This window comes from Arvicola amphibius, chromosome 14, assembly GCF_903992535.2.
Source record: "Arvicola amphibius chromosome 14, mArvAmp1.2, whole genome shotgun sequence".
NCBI lineage: Eukaryota > Metazoa > Chordata > Mammalia > Rodentia > Cricetidae > Arvicola > Arvicola amphibius.
This window is the reverse complement of record NC_052060.1, coordinates 27,039,000-27,064,026: the sequence shown is the minus strand read 5'-3', so window position 1 is coordinate 27,064,026 and position 25,027 is coordinate 27,039,000. Positions and strand designations below refer to the sequence as shown.

Here is a 25,027-nt window from a genome sequence, read left to right as displayed (position 1 = left end):
AAAACACAGATCCTTGATTCTTGGATTCCCAAGGGGAATCAATAGTGTTTCAAGTTTCTGGAAACATCCCGAAGCTAACAACGCTGCCAATTCTGCTGGAAATAAGCCTTGTATGAGGAAGCAAACAGAATGAGTTTGGGAAAAAGAGAGGTGTGGTTTCCAAAGGGAGCTATTCCCTGGGTATGAAACAGTAGAAACTTTAAGAGAGCCTATAAATGAAAGACACCTGCATATGCAAAACCCATAGCCTATGTACTGATAGGACTTAAGATGACTGCAGGTGGACCAAGGAAATATGAACCCTGAAGTGAGTACATGGGAGCTACAAGCAAGATTTCTGTGTTTAACTTGGCAGAGACAAAGAGACAGAGCTCATTTCAAAGGGAAATAGAAGGGGGATGTAAAGTATCCTGGAGAGATTTTCTTTTTTTCCTAAGGAGTTTTGGTCAGTCTGAACATATCAACTAATGGGTTTAATGAGGAAGTAGAACCTTCTAATAATCAGCTTAAGAAAACAGAAGATTTTAAAACTGTAATAATCTTTAGTTGTGCATTTATTCATGAATAGCGCATAGCACAGCATCTAGTTATAGAGAGAAAGAAGGGAGAAGTAAAGGGAGAAAAGCAAAGAGGGGGAGAACTAGAGTCAGAAAAAGAGGGGAAACAAAGGAAAAAAAAGGTCTGGGAGTGAACATAATATATATATATATATATATATATATATATATATATATATATATATATATATTTGGTTTTTCGAGACAGAGTTTCTCTGTGGCTTTGGAGCCTGTCCTGGAACTAGCTCTTGTAGACCAGGCTGGCCTCGAACTCACAGAAATCCGTCTGCCTCTGCCTCCCAAGTGCTGGGATTAAAGGCATACGCCACAACTGCCCAGCGTGAACATAATATTTTGTTTCATACTCTAATTTTCTCTTAAGGTCTGAGCATTATTATATTTGTTCTCTCCCTGTCTCTGCCTATTTTTCTCTGTCTCTGCCTCTGCCTCTCTCTTCTCTGTCTCCATCTCTGTCTGTATCAGTGTCTTTATGTATCTCTTGTCTCTGTGTATCTCTGTTTCTTTGTTTCTGTCTCTCTCTGTCCCTCTCCATACCTACACTCATCTACAGATAGTAGAGGTAAATATCTTGTGTGGTATTTTGAATAACTGCCTTCACTATGCACATATACTAGATTTTATATACATAACATTTCTTTTGCATCAAGTGTGGTGGTAGACACCTACAATACTAGAACTTAGGTGAAGGCAGGAGGATCAGAATTTCAAGGTTGTCCTAGGCTATTTGGAAAAGTTGAGACCAATGTAGGTTATATAAGACCCAGTTTCAAACACCCTAACACCACCAAAATTTATTTTTCAAATACTTTATAATAGGTCTTTTTGTATTTTGATGTACCTGTTGCATTTTATCACTGTAATAAATAATAATAATAATAATAATAATAATAATAATAATGATAATCTCTGTTGAGTGTCACAGGTGCCAGACACTGTTCTAAGTGTTCTGTGACTAACTTAAGGAACTCTCACATTGGAATCTTTTAAACAAGTTTCCAAAAGGAATCATTCATCTCATAAAGGGCTATGAATGTTCAGACTTACTTAACTTTGAGGCAACTTGTTACTCTTCCTCATAAGTGATGGTATTTCACCAAATAAAAAACTCCCTACAATTAAGGAATAAATCATGGCATAGAAATAAAATGTCCTTGTATATTATAATTATACAGTAAGTATAAATTCATCAAATGCATGCTTGGAACCTAAGAGGTTAAAAGTTTATGTAACTTCCAGCAGAAGCATGCAAACCTGAAAACAAAACAATGGCATGCATTATATTAAAGTTATTGGCCCTGCCCAAACACCAGTGTTAACAAAAGCCTCCTCATCTCTCATAAGAGGACCAGTGTGAAGGAGTAAAGGACATTCTCCAATGACCACATATTGAAATCAAAGCACTTGGGAAATTTTTACATGACCACCCTCTTGTTTTTTGGGTTTTTTTTTTTTGAAAGTGTACTTACTTTTTTTTGTTTTTCTCTTTGTTTTATTATTTATTTATTTTTAATTAAAAATTTCTACCTCGTCCCTTCCTCCCATTTCTCTTCCCCTTCTCCCATCCCCCTCCCCCTCCCTCTCTAGTCCAAAGAGCAGTCAGGGTTCCCTGCTCTGTGGGAAGTTCAAGATCCTCCCCCCTCCATCCATTTCTAGGAAGGAGAGCATCCAAACAGACTAGGCTCCCACAAAGCCAGTACATGCAGTAGGATCAAAACCCAGTGCCATTGTCCTTGGCTTCTCAGTCAAGCCCTCCTTGTCAGCCACGTTCAGAAAGAACCGGTTTGATCACATGCTCCATCAGTCCCAGTCCAGCTGGCCTTGGTGAGCTCCCATTAGATTAGCCCCACCGTTTCAGTGGGTGGACGCACCCCTCGCGGTCCTGACTTCCTTGCTCATGTTCTCCCTCCTTCTGCTCCTCATTTGGCCCTTGAGTGAGGTAACCCAGACCCAAAAAGATGAATATGGTATGTACTCATAAGTGGATTCTAGCCATAAATAAAGGACATTGAGCCTATAATACGTGATTCTAGAATGTGAACCCAAAGAAAAACATAGTTATCCTCCTGGATATTGGAAGGAGACAAGATTGCCAGAACCTTCATCTGGCGCTAGATGAAGCTAGAGACAGAGACCCACATTGGAGCACTCGACTGAGCTCCTAAGGTCCACCCTCTTGTTTTTGAAAAAAAAAAAAAAAGAGTAGAAGGCTCTTGAACTTCCTTCATGTGACTGCCCTCTTGTTCTGGCTGAGGAACAGAGGTGCATGGCCTCTTGGCAGTGAAGATTCAAAGGGTAGAATAAAATAGGCTTCCAGGAAATTCCTAGGCTACCTGCCATGATTCTACCACAATGTGGTCAAAAACAGAGGCCATGTCCAATGAAGAAAGAATTCTAATAGGGAACAGAAATAAAAAGAACAGAGAGGATGTGGTCTTCATACATTCCAGCAAGCAAGAGAGCACAGAATCTGCCTCATCTCTGCCTTATTCCCCAAGTTCTAGACTGCAACACACTGTCTAGAAGAACAAACGAACACCACCAATACGATAGCATACCAGACCTCAAAACCGATCAAGAGAGGGATTGAGCCGGGCGGTGGTGGCGCACACCTTTAATCCCAGCACTCGGGAGGCAGAGGCAGGCGGATCTCTGAGTTCGAGGCCAGCCTGGTCTACAAGAGCTAGTTCCAGGACAGGCTCTAGAAACTACAGGGAAACCCTGTCTCGAAAAAACAAACAAAAAAAAAAAGAGAGAGAGGGATTGGTCATCCTCATAAACAATGTTGTCACTAGTGAACTAGTGGGTCCTTCTTGCCTGGCCAGTTGGTATTATAGCATGCAGGGTCTAGTACTAAATAAAACTATTGCTGTCCTTTCTCCCCTATAAGCCTACATAGCACCATATAGTACTGTGAACACTAGCCAGACAGGAGAGCGCTTCCTGGTAATTCAAGACTAATTTTTCTTTCCATTAGCTAAAATAAAAGGCATCTTCAGCAATAGGGTCTTAGCTTCTAGTGCTGATGGGCAACCAAGAATAAGGCAGTAACCTGTGTTATTTTAATGTTTCCCTGAACGATCACTTACATGAAGGTAAGCCATAGTGACATGATGATTTTCATGTAATATCTTCTGACATGTACACAGATGAGAAGTACTGCTTTTCAAACTCGCCTTGGTTCTGGAAAATTAGTATTTTACTTATTTAAGCTTTTTCCATATATCCTTAATTTTACTTAATTCACCTTCTGGTCTTCCTTTTGTCCTGTGCCCATCTCCACATAATTCTTTAGCTCACAGTATGCTCTTCTTTCGTATCACATATTGTACTATGAGCTCTTAGTAAATGTTTTCCTGGTTTTGCAAGATCACATACATTTCATTTTGGTTCAGCCTTCCCTTGGTCCCTCATTTCTCCATTCTCACTGCTCTGCTACCCACTAGAACCCTTCTTTCTCATCATTGCCCTCATTACTTTCATTTCTGCTAAAAATTTCTAAAAATTTCTGCTTCCCAAAGTCATTCTTTTTTTGACTTGTTTCTGGATTCTACTTATACTCCAGGTTTAAAATAAATTGAAGCTAAGAATCCACATACAAAAAAAGAATACATGGTTTTCATTTTTAGGGACCTGGGTCACCTTACTCAGTATATTTATTTTTCCATTTCTATACTTTTTCTGCATAGTCAGTGAGTTTAGATTTCTTTACCGTTGGATAATATTTCACTGTGTATGTGGGTTTGAGGCCTGCTTCGCAGGAGAGAATTCATGCCAGGTACTGTAAGCACGATCAAATCCCATGGTTAGGGAAGCCATTGGACCTAGAGGAGCACCTACTAAAGCTGTTTTTTCAAATAGCCATGTTGTCAAACTGTCTTCTAAATATCTATGGCTATGGTAGTCAACCTGTGCTGCTCCAAACTTGGTTACAGATGCTTCTATTGCAGTGGAAATCAGTTAATCCAGAGACTCATTATCTAAGAGTGAATGATCATGAGTGCTCAGCCATGGGCAGGACCTCAGTATCAGCTCTTTCCTGCATATGTCTCAGGGAACATCATAGAAAATGTAGTGGAAAGAACGTAAGAGCCAGAGGATGAGGAGAAAGGCTGCACCTTGTGTCCTGAACCCACATGATGTGGCTGCTTTTTACGTGAACTCTAGGCAGCTGTGCTAATCTGCACAAGTCAAGCCAGTTAAAATTTCTAGCACTGGGTGGGAAAGAGTTCCTTAGGCCCCATTCCTACCTAAAGAGCATTGATAGTTAATTGATGCTGCGGGAGGAAGAATCACTTTTCTTTATGGGTTGATCACTAGTACGTTATCCATGTCTCGTGTATGATTCCACACCCGTGCACACATGGGAAGCATGAATTGAACTTAGTGGGGTTATTTTTTTTTAAGTAATTTTAAAAGGAGGATGTGAAATTGAGAGGGAGATGTAATGTAGATCCTAGAAAGTGTAGAAGTGAGAGACTGGGGAATGGATATGACACACAGGATTAATCTGAACACATGTAAGCACATGGGATCTTTCCCCAAGAATACCATTTTCCATAAATAGAACAAACTACATTGGTACCTGGGCTATGCTGTGACACATGCTTAACAGTGTCCTACTGACCGCATAAGCCTTAAAGTGTGCTAAGAACACACCATACCCTACACATTGACTTCTCCATTTGTTTTGTTATAGTAAAGAGTATCTTATGGGTTTATCCTACATGTGACAAGGCAGAGTGGGACATTGTTTAAGGGAAGGGAGGTAAACAGTTGGTGGCCTGGAAGGAGAGAGCAGCAGGAGGAAGGTACAAATGAGAACAAAGCATAAATAGACATGAATTTGAGAAAAAAACAAGGAAGGAGTACATGGGAAGCGCTGAAGAGAGGAAAGGAGAGAAATGATGTAATTATATTTTAATTTAAACTAAAAAGAACTTATTAAAATATGTGAGCCCAGGGCTGGAAAGAAGCTGTGAGCTAGCCCTTGAGTAATCATTTAACTAATTACAATTGCAAAGAACCACAGCAGCATTTAGGAAACATACCCCTATCTGGTTCACAGAAGTTGCAAGAGCAATTTTTGGAAAGCACTTGACTTCTTGCTCACAGGGACACCCACTGAGACCTGGACCTGCTGTTTCAAACAATATCTGCACACAGACTCAGCCCATCCTAACCCTCAGTACCTCTTCCATCAAGGAAGCACAACAGGAGCCGGCAAGCTGCCTGATCCTTGTGCACTGAGGTTCAGTACATGTCTCCCATGCACTGTGTAATGACAGTTTTTGAAGCACTTTCCTATTGATAGAGAACATGGAAGAAGTAAAGTATACTTTATAAAAAGGAGATATTTTTGAAAATAAATGTGTCTTTTTATTCTGTCTATGTGTGAGGACAATGAACAGTATTTCTTAGACACTCCAGCAAAGTGCTGGATGAGTTCTCTGCATAGTTACCAAGCTTCTAGGATGAGAGATATCCATGGGTACTTTAAAGGAAGTATGCATTTTCTAAGATGATCTTTCCAATGATAAATGCTTGCTAAATGACACCTTAGATTCTGAGGTTAAGTAGGCAAAATAGTAGCTGCACACATTCTAAATACACAAGCAGAAATAACTGTTGAATGTGGTCTAGAATGGAAGTCATGAGTCACCTGCACAGATGCTACCTTTTCCAAAGGGCTTTCTACTCGAGGAATGTTGATCATCGGCATCCGGGCCACACTCTCCCTGTGCATGTGCCCATTTTCTGGTTGTCTTCCTTTGAAATTATTTACCACGCACACAACCTAAAATTTTAGGAAACAATTGCCGTTAAGTAAGTCATGAATCCTGCAACTATCAACCTTCTGAGGAGTTTAATAATACTCCTTATAGCAACCAAGATTTAAAATTACCTAAATGTTATACAATAAAACTTTACATCCAGATTTACCATGAATCAATTTAAATAGTTATTCCAATTCAGATAGGTTCAAGAAAATTCACCGATGAATATGTATCAGAATGAATCATGACAATTCTGCTATTCCAAAATGTTCATTAATGTATAGACACTATTCAATCCAATCCAAAATTAACACTATAACCTTATAAAAAATTTACAGCAATCTAACCTCTCCCTAACGTGACTAACCTGCAACTTAATTTTTATGCTTATTATTTCTCACCGCATCAGGATTATTACATTCACACTAATCCTTGACAGCTGGCACTCTCTAATTTAATAAAATCCATTTAATTATACTGGTCTCTTGTCTATTGTGTCTCATATATAGGTAAGATTTGAACAATAGCCTACCAGAGCGACTACTGAAACAGAAGACCCTTCACATAAAGGAAATTGACCCTCATTTTAACTGATTCTATTCCACAGGTGAAGGAATGTGAACCGAAAAATGCATAATAATTAAGTTCTTGTAATGCTAAAAATATACATTCCTAACGCATCTCCTAAAGTTTCAGATGTAGTAGGTGAAGAATGGGGTATAGAAGATAGAACTTTTAAATGCATTGCAGAAGTTCCTGAATCAGGTGAATCATATTTAAGGAATAATAATTTAAGCAACACCGGAAAATTATTTCTTATGTTGACGTTATATAAACCACTGGGTAATGTATTTCTTTCTACCTGGGTTTTATATTCTATAATAAATAGGACATACCTTGTAGTTCCAACCTGATAGTCATTCTAAATTATGCAGATGCTATCTCCATAATGATATGTTTAAATTGTGTATTTTCTTAAATTCATCAGTGGAAGACTTTTTGTTAAACTTATTAATATTCATTTTGTTTCAAAATTGTTTAAAGATTTATGTGTATGAGTATATTGCTTGCATATATGGATATGTATCATATAAATGTTTATTGCCAAAAGAGGTCAAATGGCCTAAAAGAAATTGATGGCTCAAGAAATAGAGTCAGAATATTTTGCCTAGAAAGGGAAGATATTAATTAATATAGCAAATATTTTTGATGTTGTGGGGTCACAGTTAATGGCAGCTACTCAACTCTTCCCTTTTGAAGGGAAAGCAGCAATTCCATTTGTTCAAAAAGAGAAGAGACATGTTGACACTGATAAACTTCCCTTACTAAAACAGGCAGCAGGTCAAATTTGGTCTGAAGGCTGAAATTTGATGAATGAGCACTGTTCTAACACACAAAGGATAGATCTGATAACTTTAGGTAACAACTGCAATGAAAATAAGTTTCATATCTATATCATAAGACACACGCTTCCAGAAATCACTCTCCTATCATATATTCAGGCGAGATCTCTTACTTCAACTCAGAATTCACTAAACCCACTACTCTATCTACACAGCTTGTCCAAGAGTGTTCTTTCTCAGCATTCCATGTGCTGGGATTACAGACATGCACAGTGCTCACCAAGCATTTTCATGGGTTCTGGAAATCAGAACTCCTCACATATGTGCTTTGCCATGAATGTCTCCCCCAAGCCCTTGGCTTGGCAAGCTCACTGGGTTGCAGAGTCTGTTTTCCCTATGCTCACACAGAACTCTGAATCTTTCTGTCAGAGTAGCAGTCTCAGTATGACATGTCATAGGGGATAAGGAAGTACGTTGATTCATGTCTCGTCTAAGCCCCATCTGAAGTTTGCTGCCTTTGTACCGCACCTGTCACAGTGAGTGACATCATTCATGAATGACCACACTAATAAATAAACATGCATTCTGGCCACAGATTGTATGGTCTATATCTTTAATTAAAAGTTAATTTCTACCAGGTGGTAATGGTGCACCCCTTTAGTCCCAGTACTTGGGAAGCAGAGGCAGGTGGATCTCTGTGAATTCAAGGCCAGCCTGGTCTACAAGAGCTAGTTCCAGGAACAGGACCCAAAGCTACAAAGAAACCCTGTCTCAAAAAAAGTTAATTTCCTTTCAAACACTATGTTTTATTTCAATGGCTTCCACTCATTTAAGTTTATATTCTCCTAAAAAGATTACACTAATTAACCACAATCACACATATTTTTTTCTCTATGTTATATTAAAAATAAATTTTTATGTATTCACCTTTTTCATCCCATAATTATTACATTATGTACCTTGTGGAGTCAAACAGTATTGGCTCCTAATTTGGTATCAGTTTTTAATCTGTAAAGTGAGGACAATATATCTCAATAAAATGCTGCAGTGATTGTTACTCTTACATAAGATCATATGACAAGCTATTATTGGGATCAAGAAAGCTGAACACTTCTGATTAACAATTTCATCTATCTTGTTTGGGAGAGGTGAGGTTTTTAAATCATCCATTTTTGTAATAATAATAATCCGCAACTGCTGCTCAAGAACTAGTTTTGTATTTTGCTAAGCGTGATGATTCTACTCTTTACCCTTGAGCAAAATGTACAGGGTTGCAGACAGATTTAGGACACAACAAAATTCCTTGTAGGATTCTAACAGTACAGACTGGTACATATAGAAATTAAGGGGGAGATGAGAAGAAGGTAATGACAGGTACAGCCTAGAAAATGTGGGACTTGTCTGAGTCAAATCTTAGAAATGTATAAGACTGGAATACAGGTGTAAGAGCTAGGCATGATAATTTCTACTGCACTCAGAAATTTGTTGAGTCTTTTAAAGAACTCAGGATAACAAATTAAACAGTTATTCATTTATGCTGTCCATATTCAAGACCATATTCCAGATACATGAAAAGGTATCATGAACAGAAATGTTTCTCCACAATGGTGGCTGGCTTATTTGCAAGAGAAATATGAGAAGTGGTGTCTAGGAGTTGCAATGTGTTAGTGAGAAACACAAGAAAGGACTAAGGAGAGAAGATGTCTGAGCATGGCTTGGGGAAGGTTTCACTACTTGATGAATAGTGAGCTGTGAGTGATGTGTGCGGGGTCATAAACATGCAGGACTTGGATATCCGTTTCTCATTTGCAACTGAAATACACAAAAGAAGGGGAATTCTCCCCAGAACAAATTTGTAAGAAGGGCAGGTTTGTTTTTGATAAGTGAAGGAGGCTGATTGTGATTCCATGAGCTGGATTCATGTACACAGTGAAAAGCGTAGTATATTTTTCACTAGAAAGTAAGCAATTGGATCATCATGGACCCTGGAAGTGCAGTAGAATGACTGGAATTGAGGCATCTGGGAAGGTTTGTTTTGCCTTGTTATTGACAATGCATTATTGCAAATAATTGCAATATAGGCCTAACCAGCAAGGTGATGGTGTGAGGGATATCTGTAGGAGTACATGCGATAGGAAGCACACAGTTCTGGTTAGAAGGACTGACATAAGACACAAAGAGGATAATTGGGAAATGGAATCGAACTCAAAGTAGATGAGTCACTGGTTGTTGGGGATGAACTGGATGAGTCAGAGGTAAATGCTAGGTGTAGATAAAGGACAAGACAGCAATTTGGAGTAAACTGATTTAATTTTCAACTCATTTTAGAATCCTAAAACACTGCAAGATAATTTCAGGACATTTGCAAGCCAGCGTTGGAGTGGCTGCACAAACTTCAAAATAAATGCCCTACTGAATTATCCAAATAAGGAATCTGGGAGTCATCGCTAGTTCTAGTTGTTTCCTGTCCCTCATCCACATCATCTTGTGTTCCCTCAGGCTCTCTTTCTTCCCTTTCCCTTCTAAAGATTCTCTCTTCTTTCTGTGTCTCTATGGTTCAGTTTAGACTCTGATTTCCCTGGTTCTTCATAACACGTCTCCTCCATCTTCACCTGCAGTGTTATGCTAGAGCATATTTTTAAAGCACAGATCTCAAATGGCAAAAGGTAGTGAGCAGAAGCAAACTACCACTTATGGAACTGTGCTTTTCTCATTCCCGTTGCCGTTCACTAAGCATGTACTACTTTGCTTAACCTTCTGTAAGTTCAAGAATGAGCCTTCAGGGAGGTTGTTTTTGTCCTCAGTTAAAGAGTGATACAGGAGCACAGAAAGGCTCAATAAAGTACCCGATAGGACAAATTGAGTACATGAAGAAACTTGGACTCAAACAAGTCCATTCGATTCCTACTCTTTTGAAGGCAGGGCCTACTAACTCACCTACATTTTAAACAAAAGTCCACATTGTTCTTCTGGCACACAAAACTTTTCCATCCTTCTAACCTTCATGACTGGAGACTAGTACCATTCCAGGAAGCTGTACTTTCTCATTCATAAGCTGTGTCCTGGGCCTGTGGTATAGGAAGAACTCCATGCTTGCTGTCCTTATACAGGCTTTCATGTTGTCTCTGTGGCCCATGTTTTGTTCTCATTCCTTATGCAGAATCCAGAGTTATATCCTCTTTATAACCTCCTCAAGTTGATATATCACTTCTTCCTGACAGGTCTGTCGCCCCAATAAAGTTAATATCCCCAGTACCTATCAGTAAATTGTATATAATCCTCTATAAAGTGCAATGTCCGTTTTCCTATTGGATTGTAACATATTTAATATCTGATCTGTATCACTTTTTCTTCTCAAATATTTCTTCACATTGCCAAGTTCAGTACTTGTATTAGAGTAAGGACTTGGAGCATTTTATTTTATGGTGGAAGACAGGGAAGGGGAGTTTAAGGGAATCAGCTCATCCCCAAATAAAACTCTAGCTCACAGTGAAGACAAGCCATACTCACATGAGCTTCCTTGACTTTCCAGTTGTTGCCTATAGGCCCTCACACTCATAAGTGATCATTAATGAGAACATGATTCATATTTGGCTATGTGATTGAAACATCATTTTCGTGTGACTTTTTCATGGAGTCATTTTTCTCATGTGTAATAATATTTAAAGGATGATTTCAGAATGTGTGTAATATACATTCTTGGATTGAATATGCACGATAGAGGGGCTTGAGCTCAGGGGAGATCCACAGGCTAGTTCTTCATTTACAGAGTTGTCATTTAGAGGCAGGTCTGAGATGACACTAGGGTCTGGTTTTAAAGGACAGCTAAGGTACTAGGATGCTCTCTGGAAGTGTAGCAGGATTGCAATGGCCAAGGGAAGAACAGTAGGAGGCTGATGAGGCGCCAGGGAAGATAATCTATGCCTAGGGAGCTGAGTTCCGTGGCATCATAATTTCCATCCCTTTTCTGTTTTGTTTTGTTTCTTTTAAATGTTAACCAGTCTCAGCTGTGATTAGTGAAAGCAAGGAAAGTTTGTGATCCCTGCTTGGCCCTGAGTTTCATGAGGCATCAAGTGACTTCAAAGAGACGACGGGGGTGTTAAAGGGTAACTTCAGCCTGTCTGTTGCTATATTTGGATGATGAAATTTAGCCAAAAGAGCCTGCAAGACTCAACAGTAAGCAATCTGTAGCTAATCTAGGAGCACACCTGTAACCAAGCAACTGAATCTCAGCTATTCACATCGCCTCAATCTCTAGCCAATCAGAGGCCACGAGCTGCCAGAATCTTACCATAAAAGGCAAATGCTGACTGGGGTCATCAGGTTATTTAGTATCTCTTCCTCTTCTTTTGAGTGTACCTGCACACTCACTCTATGATGAGGGGGGGGGGGGGACATTCTGACTGAATATTCAACTCATCACAGATTTAAAAGGAAAATTCGATCCAGAGTCCTCCAATAACCTTGAGACTCACAAGAATGAGCATCACAAGAGGAAACAAAGGGTGGGGGGGGGGGGGGGAACGAAGCTCAGAATGCTAATCAGACATGAGATCATGCCCTTTAATTTCCTACAGGAGGTTTTAGAGGGAACATTTCATTTCAAATTCCAGGCTTGTAATTTGTACTCAAACCTCACACATGTTTTTTTATTGCCCACTGATTACTAACTGGATAAAGGAGGCTGAGGGAGGAAGAAGCAAGTATTGTGAGAACAAATCAAACTGAACTGAAATGGAAGTAAGTGTTTCTGAAGCTATACGGTGTCCCTGTAAAAGGGCCTTTGATTATCAACTGTGCACATGGTCATCTAAGTAAGACAGTAAAAGCCCCCACAAGTAATCGGCTGATAATTTTCAACTCAGGCTGAAAACTTTAATTGAACAAAATTATAGATTCGTTCAAGTATATGTTTTAGCAGGCATGTGGATAGCCCTCCATTAAAAGGCTCTGATGTTCTTCACTGTGTGGAAGACATGATTGGGGATGCTAGTGTCCCCATCCCAGTCTCTGACAGTTTCAGTCCCCCAGGAGAAGTGATGCATCTCACAATCCTATACCACGGGAACACTGGTGGCACGGATTTCATGGAGTGCACAGACTGAAGAAGGCTGAGGCACTTGGGTCCAGGAGGATGTTTGCCTTCACTAGAGGCAAACTATCCTGAGGAATTTTGTGGATATATATAAACAATGCAGTCTACAATACTGAGAAGGGACAGGTGAGATAGCTTAGTGGGTAAAAGTACTTGATGGCCTAAGTTTAACCCTTGACCCTCACATGGTAGAAGGAGAGAACTAACTCTCACGAGTTGTCTTTTGGACCTACACATGCATGCCGTGGCACATGCGTTCCCTGCCCCATAAATAAAAAAATGTAAAATGCTATTTGAGGAGGAATGATTTTTAGCTCTACTCCATTTTATATAAAAGTATTTTCAGTGCAGAATTTATTTATTATTCTTCCCCAAACCTAATCTTAAGAAGAATAAACGCAAGAAAAAAAATGAGCAACCAAAAACATATATATTTCACATAATGTATCACAATGATTCATCCTTGCATTTTCTTAGAAGTGATATTCAAGCTTTCTATAAACAAAAAATATTTTTAAAAATCATACTTACCAGAAATACTGCTATAGATATCCCAACTAGAAAGCCCGCTATCACATCCGACCAATGATTTCGATATTCTGCTACTCTGTTGAGTCCAGTAAGAAAGGCCAAGCACATTAATCCCAAGCATAGAACAGGCTTAGCAAGTCTGGTGCCTTTGGCTTTGATAGTGTTTGTAATGTACATCTGAAATAGCAAATAAAACAAGACTTTTCACAAAAGCGTTTTCTTGGTATACACATGAAATACATTATGTATATATTACAAAAATACAGTTAACAGCTATATATGACTGTGTAGTTTTAATCATTGACTAGAGTTTATGATTCTTGTAGTTTAAAAAAAATGGTTATTTGCTGTTAGGCTACTTAACCCAGGCTGGTTTCCAGCTCCCTACATAGCCAGAGTTGCCCTTGAATGTTAGCATTATAGGTGTGTGCTACCATACCTGTAATGAAGTTCGTCATGATGATTTCTTAAATGTGGAATTTAAGAGTGCCAATTATTTAGCTTTACTTATATCTATCATGGCCATTTCTTTGTTTTTTCACCAATTTTATTCTTTTTAACTGTTTTGTTTATATTGAGCTGTATATTTTTCTCCTCTCCAGTCCCTCTCTACCCTCTCCCATGGTCCCCATGCTCCCGATTTACTCAGGAGATCTTACCTTTTTGATACTATCCATGTAGATTAGATCCATCTATGTCTCTCTTAGGGTGTTCTTTGTTGTTTAGGTTCTCTGAGATTGTGAATTGTAGGATGGCCATTTCTCACTAATGACCATTTTTAAAACCATTGTGTGTGTGTGTGTGTGTGTGTGTCTACATGATTGCCAATGTCTCCAGACAGAACAGAGCCCCTTGACCTGGAGTTACAAGAAGCTGTAAATTGTGGGATGTGGGTGCTGAGAACCAGCTCAGTTCCTCTGCAAGAGCAGCGTGTGTTCTTCACTGCTAAACTGTCTCTTCGTTTCTATGAGAACCAAATCTTATGCTGTATCATCAGTCATCTGAGATGTGAGCACAGCCATTCCGCGTGTTCTCCTACCCTCCCCCCCACAAACATGTTAACACTTTTGTTTCACCTGAATTTACACATTAGGTAATTCATAACATTACTATTACAAAAGGTAAATTGATGATGTATTGATGTTTCTTTCTGTATATTCTGTATGGATAGGATTCATCCTTGGTCAAGTCAAAATTAAGTATAGCTAGAAAAATTAAATGGAGATTTCTAGTAAACAGATGCTATTGTGAAGATGGTAGTCCAGACAATGAAGAGCCAAGGCTAGCTGTTATATTGTTATCTGGAAACATGAGATAAATGCCAATAAAGAACACACGGTGTCAACTGCTTGTGCTGAAGGAAATACATACAGGTTGTGAGCCAGCATGCCCAGGAATAATTTGGTTCTTCTCCCAATATCACTGATTCTATTGTTTCATTGCTTATAACTTCAGTCACAAATCATTCTGTGAGCAAACCTGTTGATTTCAAGTGTATAGTGACAGTACTCATAGCAACAATACGGAATGTGAAAGAGGCAGGTTGGAAAGTACACCTAGGTTGTATGGTGTTAATATCAGTAAATATCTTGTGCTGATAACACACTTAGGAATATACTTATAGATGATACATCTACTATAATCCATACTAGTAACTGATATCTTGAGTTAGATAGAAATATATTTGCTTATGGGTGTAGACTAAAAGAGCTGTAACTAAGCTTTTAGTTTATTATGACCATTTTAGAATACTATAAAATCCAGTAATTACCTTTTTTTCCCTTAAGACTTTATCTCATTAAATCTTTAAAATCCTATAAATTGAATACCATTATTAACTTAATTATATAAACATAAAAAGTGGATCAAGATCAAGCTTATTGTAGACAATACAACTTTATTTTGGGGGTGGTACCATTGACAAAGAAGAAATGGATCTTTTTCTTTTTTGGTTTTTCAAAACAGGGTTTCTCTGTAGCTTTGAAGTCTTTCCTGGAACTAGCTCTTGTAGATTAGGCTCGTCATAAACTCATAGAGATCCGCCTGTCTCTGCCTCCCAAGAGCTGGGATTAAAGGAATTCACCACCACTGCCCGGTGAAAAATGGAAGTTCAAACAAAGAACTTTAGGCACTTCCTGATCATAAGGGCTTTAGCAGGTCTTCCTTGTGTTTCTTTTTCTCTTCTGAGTTCGTCTGGGAAGAAAATGGCCAAAAGACTTAAACAAAGTTTCAGGAAATGCAAGAAAGCTGGAAGCAAACATGAAAGAATGATGCCACCATAGCATTCTAAGAATAACAAAATAGCCTGCTCCATCATTAGGGATGGAAAATATAAAGTACAAAATCCCTGCAGAATCTCTATGGATTTGATAGATAATTGCCATTGTTCCCCAGGAGACAACTCAGTTACAACTTAATTCTTTACTTGGTCAGTTCAGTTGGTCCAGATAAATTATTGACTTGGGCTAGAGCTGTTTCAAGTTTAGTGATGATTCTTTCCTGAATTACTCTACTTACTCAAGAAGGCTCACAAGAAACCCCAAACAGTCTGTCCAGTTTGCGAACTAATGAAAACATGCCTCTATTAGAAAGAATTCAAGCTTGATTTTTTTTCTTCTATTAACCCCATGGCTAATATCCAAACCCAGAGTGGAGTGTGAGAGGCCACAGGATTGTAGAGCTATGAGAATTACAAAAGTTAGCAAGAATTTTACAAGTCATAAAAATAACATTAAGGCTGATCATAGCAATTCTTTATAAAGTACACATATTCTTGAAGTATAATCACCACGAATATAACAAAAAACAAACTTGAGAATTTTTTTATTTGAACTTGGAAACTCTCTAGTACTTTATGACAAGAGCCTTTTAAACAGTCTATTTGTTTTATCCTTGCAGAAAGTCTATTAAAGCTAATCTGCAGAAGGGGAAATAATAGCATAATGATCTAACAAGGAAGCTAGATATAGGACAGTAATTGATTACTTATGCTTTCTTGGTTTCTAATTCACTTATGAAACCATTTAGGTTAACCAGATGTCAAAATGTAGCTAAAATAAACACAAACAGAAGGTGGGTGGGATTTGAGCAGAATTTTGTTTCCTCTATCCTCAAGGGTTTATGGATGCTAACTAGCTTACAGTCAACATATTTAGCTGTGTTATCCACCCTTATCACCCATTCCATGTAAGATGATGCAGAAGGCCAAACTTATCATTTGATTCCTGCTAAGATCCTACTATACATTATTTCATGTTACTCTTTGATTATTTAAATACATGCAATACTTAATACATATACTGAAATCTTTGATAACTGGTTTATTTTTACTAAAGGGTAACTACAATGTCTTAGTAGTCTATAACATGGGTTGTCTCACTTATTATAGTAAACACCAATCATTTAGCCATCACAAAATATAATACTTGTAAAAGAACCCTGTTATAGCCAATATACTTCATTTTAAAGCACCTACTATGTGCCAAAGGCTGTATTTAATTTCTCCAATGAATAAATATCCAGGGTTTGATCCTGAAGGATGAGCATGGTTGTCCATGCCAGCAGACACTGAAGTAGCCTAGATGTAGGAGATAACCCGGGTAACACAGCCATGTGCTTTCAAAGTATTTTGCTCATTTTCTTGGAAGTCTTGCCATGGTGACTGGTTCTTATTTGTTTTATTTGTACTCCCTCACTATAGGGGAGACATAGAAATGAAGCCTGGTCATTCACTGTAAACTTTGTGCTTGGCACTTGGCCTGACTTGCAGAGAGCCGTTAAGAAAACAAGACTTAGTAAAGAGAAGATTGAGTGAGAGACAGCTATGAGGGAGAGCACAGAGTGTTTGTGACATTTGTCACTTTGGAGAACAACATATATACTTGCTTCTTTCTTTTATAATATTCCGTTAGAATAGAACCTTTGTCCATTCACCGCTCTATCTGAAATGCTTAGAAGCTTTTTCACACAATAGGCATTCAAAACTTACCGCATGATGGAAGCATGAAAGGAATAGTTGGGCAAAGGTGGAATTTTGAACTCATATTACCTGAAATCGCTACTGGAAATTATCTTGAATATATATGTGTTTACTAACCTACTGTCTCTCTTTTTTATTGTCATGTATTTCCAGGAGCAAAATCAGCAGTGGGGAGACTATTAATTGCGATAAGAAGACAATGATCCCCAAACAGACCTCTATGAATCTTCAGTTCCCTGTTATTTCTTGTGCCTATGGTTCCCACTCACATGAGACTTTGGTGAAGCCATGGTGGAATGAATGCAGATACACTCTGATAAGGCTAGAGAATGTGAAGGATTAATTTGCCACAAGAATGTCCCCAAGGTTGGGCCACCAGATGATAAGTTCATTTTAGCCCAGTGAGACCCATATTTGACTTCAGAGCTAATACACTTGCATTGTTCCAACTCACTGTGTTTGTGGTATTTCCTATGTCCAACAGAAAACAGCTATACTCAGGCAGTGTCTCTTTAATGTATTAAATAATACTAAGATTTGTAACAACATTCCATGGAGTGAAGTATGTTGTAGTGATCAAAACATCCACATTGGAACCAGAAAAAAAAAATGCGTTGGAGTTCCAACTCTGACACTTGCATAAGGCAAGTCATGATGGTTTGAACACGAATGGCCCCTATGGCTCATATATTTGAATGGTTGGTACCCAGTTAGTAAAATTGTTGGGGAAACATTAGGAGGTGTGGTCTTGTTGGAGGCAATGTGTCAGTTTGGGAAAGGTGATGAAGGTTTCAAAAGCCCATGCCATTCCCAGTTAGCTTTCTCTGCTTCATGCTTGTGGATCAAGAAGCAAACTCTTAACTACTGCTCTGGCATCAACCCTGCCTGTCTGCTGCCATGCGCTCAGCCATGATGATCCTGGACTCTAAACATATAAAACTGTACATCACAAATAAACTTCTTTTATAAACTGCCTTGGCTCTGGTGTCTTATCACAGAGACAGAAAAGTAATGAGACACAAGTTTAAGCATGTCTACTTACCAAACACAAATGAAAATAAGGATATTGCCCCAATGTGTGATAAGGATTTATTACAATAACATGGTTAAAGTGCATAACACAGTACTTTGTCTGTAGTAAAGCCTAAATAACTATAGCAGTTAAGTTGGGAGCAAGAACAAGAAATATACAATCAGGACCACAATTTTGAAGCAGTGTTTGCTGAATGGTGATCATTAGACTTCAGACAGCATTATGGCCAAGTACTCAGGGAACTCCTGTTTTCATGATTATTTCACGTTTTTTTTTTATACTGTTTCATCCTTTTTCCCCCTTTCTTTTGTACCCTGAAGGAACACTCCACTTGTTCTCTTGTAAATGATTATCATTATCTCTTCCCTTGACTTCCTCTTTGGAATTGACGAAATAGCCTCAATTTCCTCCACCAAGGTAGGAACAACTCTGTGTCCAGATTCCAGAGAAGCCTGGACAATTCAACATTCTGTAACATCTGCAAGTCATTTCCCAATAATGCAGCACTCAGACTGAGATCAGCAGTGAGCATGTATCCACAGACTGGCAACCTCAGGGTAGAGGAGATATCTAAAGAGAAACACTTGTATCCCTCGCCTTGGTCATCAGACTACTGAAAAAAAAAAAAAAAACTTCAATAAATTTTTTAAAGTCACCAGGGAACTCATAGGACACAAAGCAAAAAGCTAGAGTCATAGCTCTAGCAAGAGGAAAAATTTGCCTCTCAGGGAGAAATTTCACATAGTTCTGACAACTTGCCTCACTCAAATTATTCTATGTATTAGTTACTTTTCTATTGTTGTAATAAAACTCCATGGCCAAGGTAAGTTATAGAAGGCCTTGGCTTATGATTGCAGAAGGATAGGAGCCTGTCATGATGGGGAAGGATGGCAGCCATGGAGACAGAAACTTGATACCCAGAGCTCACGTCTTGAACCCCACCAATACAGAAGAGAAGGCACTCTAGAAATAACAAAAATCCTTTATCTCTCCAAGCCACCTTCAGAGACACACCCTCCAACAAGACTACAGCTCCAAAACCTCCCGAGTGGGACCTTTAGCTGCAGATCAAGTGTTCAAATTCCTGAAACCATGGAACACAATGCATCATTTAAGCATCATAGCATATGAATATCTGATGGCTTTTCCTTCCTCCTCCACAAAATTTTACATACAGCTACAGAAAGAAAACAAACGATGAATCTTTTCCTCCCTGGGTTAGGCAAACTGTAAAATAAAAAGCACATTCTCATTTTACAATTTCTGGTTCCTAATTGTTTAAGATATGAGAAAATTGTGCAGCAAGTTTACCCTGTTAAAGCACCTACTCACAGGCCAACCCAAGGAGCAGTGTGGCTGGCTCTTCTAGATGGCAAGGTATCAACCCAACTCATTGGTCCATATTCGGTAATCAGGTCAGTGGTGGAATATTTTTAAATGCCTTAAGTTTTGACAGCTCTGGTTAATATAATCTAATAAAATACTGAGATTTTTTTTCATATTCACCTAACATTACTGCTTATATTAGTCTGTCTATGGGCAAATGAGTATCCCATAACTTCTTTTTTTTTAAAGATTTATTTATTTATTTATTTATTTATTTATTTATTTATACAGTATCCTGCCTGTAGGCCAGAAGAGGGCATCAGATCTCATTATAGGTGGTTGTTTGCCACCATGTGGTTGCTGGGAATTGAACTCAGGACCTGTGGAAGAGCAGTCAGTGCTCTTAACCGCTGAGCTATCTCTCCAGCCCCCAAGAATGAGGCATGGAGATGAAAACAGACTCCCCAGGGCAGGGAGACCTCCAAGGGGATGATCAGTCCTGGGAGCATACTTCCGGCTTGTTTGGCTTGTTCTTAAGACCCTTGTTATTTTTTTAAAAAAATATTTATTTCTTTATTATGCATACAATATTCTGTCTGTGTGTATGTCTGCAGGCCAGAAGAGGGCATCAGACCACATTACAGATGGTTGTGAGCTACCATGTGGTTGTCAGGAATTGAACTCAGGACCTTTGGAAGATCAGGCAATGCTCTTAACCACTGAGCCACCTCTTCAGCACCACTGAGCCATCTCGCAAGCCCATAACTTCTTTACAGAGACTGAAGCCCATCCAAATTCTTTTTATTCTGCACATGAATTTTTTTCCAAAGTAAATCTTGTAAAACCACCTTGAACTTTCATCTTGACATTTATCATATCTGATAAATCATATCTTCCCTAGTCCTGAGTTAGATAACAGGAGTCCCTCAAAAGATAAACATCCACAAGGAATTCTGTTTGCAAAATGGCACAACGACTTTGATGTAAACAAACTCAGGTGTTCATTTAAGCTCATGGTCAAGTCCTGAGATTCTTATTATTGCTATAATTTTACTTTATATTATTATCTGCCTTTATAAATTTGCCCAAGTAATCATGTAAAGGCATCTGAGAATATCTGCAGAATTAATAGGATGGGAATATTATAATGGTGGCAAATGGGTTTTACAAGACAGATTTGTATTCCAGGAATTCAGGCCCTTGGGGCTATGATGGAGGAGGAGGCAATAATACAAGAAACAATGATATGATAGGAACTCAGAATATGAGTCCCAAGTCAGTGTAGACAGAGACTGCTTGCTCATTTCCTAGCTGCTCAGATATGAAATAATCATACAGAAACTATATTAATTAAAACACTGCTTGGCCTATTAGCTCAGGCTTCTTATTAACTAACTCTTACATCTTAAATTGACCCATTGCTATTATTGTATATTTTACATGATTCTCGTGGTTTAGCGGTAAGGTTCTGGGGCAGGCGTCTTTCTCCTTCAACAGCTACATGGCATCTCTCCGACTCTACCTCTATTTATGCTGGGAATTCCTACCTTGTCCTATTCTATGCTGCCATAGGCCCAAAGCAGATTCTTTATTAACGAGTGGTAATAAAACATATTTATAGCATACAGAGGGGAATCCCACATCAAGTCAGAGATTTTTTTTTTTGCCATATTGTTTGAAAGTAATTAGGGGCCCTAAGAAACAAAGTCCCTTTTTATTCTGCCCTCCTGTGTCTCATTCCATTTTTTTCACCTGAAAGAAACCATAGAAATCAAAATTCCTATTTTGCAAGATGGAGCACAAGAGCTAGAAAGAGGAGTCATACCTCCTGCACTGGGATTCACTTGGTCCATCTAAACTCACAAACAATGAGCATCTTCCCATCTTCAACACATCTTCTTCTAGCCCATGTTCCTAATCTTAGCAACTCATTATCTATTGCTATGCTATTTCATGTGAGCGTGTTTTCTAATCATGCCTGTCCTTATAAATAGAAAATGTTTCCTGTTGGTGGAAGGAGAAAATATTCTATGAAATCATGATCCTGTTTTTGAATGGCAGAAGGAACACACATAATTCAGACTGTGTTGGAAAATAAAGAGTACCCCCCCTCATAACCTACATCCTTACTACCTCTGGTTCCAGTGGCAACTACTTATCAGTTACTCAGTTTCTTATATCAGGGGCATATTATGATAGGTGTTCTACCAATTCAATCTAGAAATAAAGTATAAATCCCTTTATCTTCTCTTATCCAAGGATAACTTTCCTCTGAGATGGGGTCTAATTTAAAGGTACGCATATCCACAAGCAAATGTACAAGATAGTCATTCGGTTTTTTTTCCTTCTCTGCTTCTTCAGAACCTCAGCTCTGACCCTAAGTGAGCAGTTCCTTCTCTCCCAAGTACTAATTATCCTCTACACTCTCTCTCCTACTGGCTTAAGTAAAACCCTCAGATTTCCTAGTTTTGCTTCAGATATTCTCAAATTAGATTTGAGACTTAGACATTCTTATTCTCTGGGAAAACCCTGCCTAATTCAGTTATGAACTAAGCATAAGTTTCTTTTTTCTCTCTGATTTACACCGAATTCTCTTTTAAGGACTGCCCTTCACTAAATCCAATAAGGAACCTGGAGACTCTTCAGCTAATGACTTCAGCTGTGACTGGAGGAACTACAGAAGCAAATCTTTTCTTCTACTTGATGTTAATTAAATTAAGTCTAATTGAATTAAACTGATCTCAAAACTCTTGCTGGATTAGGCTATCAGGCTATTTTTAGGTATGTTCAGAACTAATTGGGTATGCAAACTTACATTTTACACTCTGGAGTCTATGAAATCTAAATGTGGATCAAATATTTCAGATGAAGACTCGGTATCTGAATTAAGATGTTAAATTTGTGCTGGATTTAGAAAACTTACAAAAGGAATAAAAGGCACATCTAATTAATTTTTTATTGATACATGTTGAATGATGATATTTTAGATATACTGGCAAATGTTTTCCAAATATCACAATTTTGCTTCTTTAAATGTGACTACTAGAAAATTGAAAAGACATAATTCACTTTATGTTTTATGTGTGCGTGTGGTAGTATTTGTGTTTATATGTGTTTACGTAGTATATGCGCACATGGGAGTGTACATCAGGTGTCTTCCTCAGCCTTTAGCCACCACAGGTTTTGAGACATAGCTAACCCTGGAACACACCTATTAGTCTAGGCTGGCCGGTCAGCCAGCCTCACGCATCCTCCAACCTCCACATCCCGGCACTGGGATTAGAGATGTATGGACTTTTTGCCTCGGTGCCAAGACTTGAACTCTGGTCCTGATGCTGTACAACAAGCATTCAAGTATCAACTGAAATATCTCCTCCACCCCTCACATTACATTTCTATTAGACAGGGCTGACCTGTCAAAAACACCATAATTTAAGGTAAAGGGGAAAAAAAGAGCTTTGAATTCCCCTAGATTACCTCCATCCATCATTTACTGTTACTCTATTTTTTATTTATTTATTGCATTGGTTGGCACTAGCTACGTCTAAATCTGAAGTCACTCTTCACACCACCTTTGTTTTGCCTATGTATCTTGTACAATATTAATATGTGAACTTTTCAGATAATACACAGTCTGCTAAATGATGCTGTGGGAATATTTGAATACCTTAGCAAACACACAGCCTGCTTTCTCACATGCCAATTATCATAACAGTTTCTAAAACTTTTACTTCATTAAAGTTAATGAACTATTTTATATTTTATGAGTTTAATAAGCTAGATAGAGTCCATCTGCCACTGATTAGCTTTTTAACCTTAGACAAATTATTAACCTTCTCTGAGCTTTGCTGTATAAATGATAAGTGAAAATAGCAATGCTGTTTATTTAGTAGTGACTACATAAGTAAGGTTTTTATTATTGTCACAAGCAAATGAAAACTCTTATTTACTTAGAGACTAGAATGAAAGATTAAAATAATATAGTTATACTTAAATTATATAGGATAAATAATAAATTTAATGATCTGATGGGCAAGCAAGATGGCTCAGTAATAAAGGCATTTGCAATCAAGCTTGATGACCTGAATTTGACCCCTGGAACCCACATGATAGAAGGAGAGAACTTCCACTTGTAGTTCATGGCACATAAGTTTGTGCACACATATAAAATAAATAAAAAACACGTAATTTTTAAATGCCCAATTTACAGGCATAGGGGACAAAGGGTTTTATAATATTTAAGAAATCAAATGTTAGCATGCTTTATTCTTTAATAACCTCAAATGGACATCTAATAAAGATTACATCATCTCAAAGGCAGGATTTATCCTGCCTTTGATGTCGTTGAATGGGTAACATAAATGTGACCCTGGTGAAGATCATAAGTGAACAGCGAGGTGGGGTGAGCACCACCACTCCTATTTCTGTCCTAGAACAAGCTCTATAGAGCGAAGCCAACGGGCATACTAGTCCAGAACTCTCTATCCCATCCAGATAGACAATTGTGGTCAGTTACACCAATAAGTAAAACATTTGGTGTCCCCATCCATGCATGCCATGGTAATCTCAAAGTAGCTACTAAGAATAAAAATACGTAATGGATGGGTGAAATCATCATTTGAACACTGAGCTGGGTGCAACAAGTTGTCATCTCATGGTAACAATTTCTACCAACTGAGTTAAAGCAGCAGACTCTTCCTCTAGGACAAGAAGATGTTTATTTTGTCCTTTATTGTAGTGTCAGCCCTTTGCACAAGGTTAGGAACACAGGAAGCACAGAAGAACACTGAAATTCAATAAATACTTGAAAAAGCTGTTGACGAAAAATTTGCATCTGGGCTGAGTTTTCATGAGAAGAAAAGAAATATAGACAGAATTAATAAATTCCATCCTTCCTGCTTGCTGTCAGTCCCTCCATTACTGCTCCATTCCCTCCCTTCCCCCTTCCCTCTCTTCCCTTGCCCTCCCTTCTTTTCTCCTTTCTTGTCCTCCTCCTCCTCTTTGTATCCCCTTCCTTCCCCTAGTCTCCTGCTCCCCTGTCCCTTCCTATGGAGCATTCCTCTGTCCTAGACAATGAGCCTGAGCTAGGCATATGGAGATGGCAAAGCCTGTCTTGCTGACCCAAAGAAGCTATTAGTGTAAGAGAAAAAAGACAGGTACATAAGCAGATACTAGGCAGATGCAGTGGCCCACAGACAGCCTGGGCTAGATAGCAAGACCCTGTCTCTAAATCGAATAAAACTTTTTTTAAAAAAAATTAGTCACTGAAACTAACTGATATATATGTCTTGGAGCCTAAATGACAGAAATGATCTGCAGAAAACAAAAGTCACAAAGATCGATAGACTTTTCTAGGCCCTAAGCTTAA

The 25,027-nt window shown here is 38.4% G+C and overlaps 1 protein-coding gene across 1 annotated transcript in view; it reads right to left on the bottom strand.

The window, feature by feature from the left end:
- The window catches only part of Plppr5 (phospholipid phosphatase related 5), a 107,766-nt gene that overhangs the window by 21,696 nt on the left and 61,043 nt on the right, over positions 1-25,027 (bottom strand). Inside the window, exons 4-6 of the mRNA XM_042054138.1 lie at positions 13,322-13,498; positions 6,238-6,372; positions 5,627-5,731 (exon numbers count right to left, since the gene is read on the bottom strand). Coding sequence (XP_041910072.1) covers positions 5,627-5,731; positions 6,238-6,372; positions 13,322-13,498 — 417 coding nt within the window. The remainder of the gene's footprint in view (positions 1-5,626; positions 5,732-6,237; positions 6,373-13,321; positions 13,499-25,027) is intronic.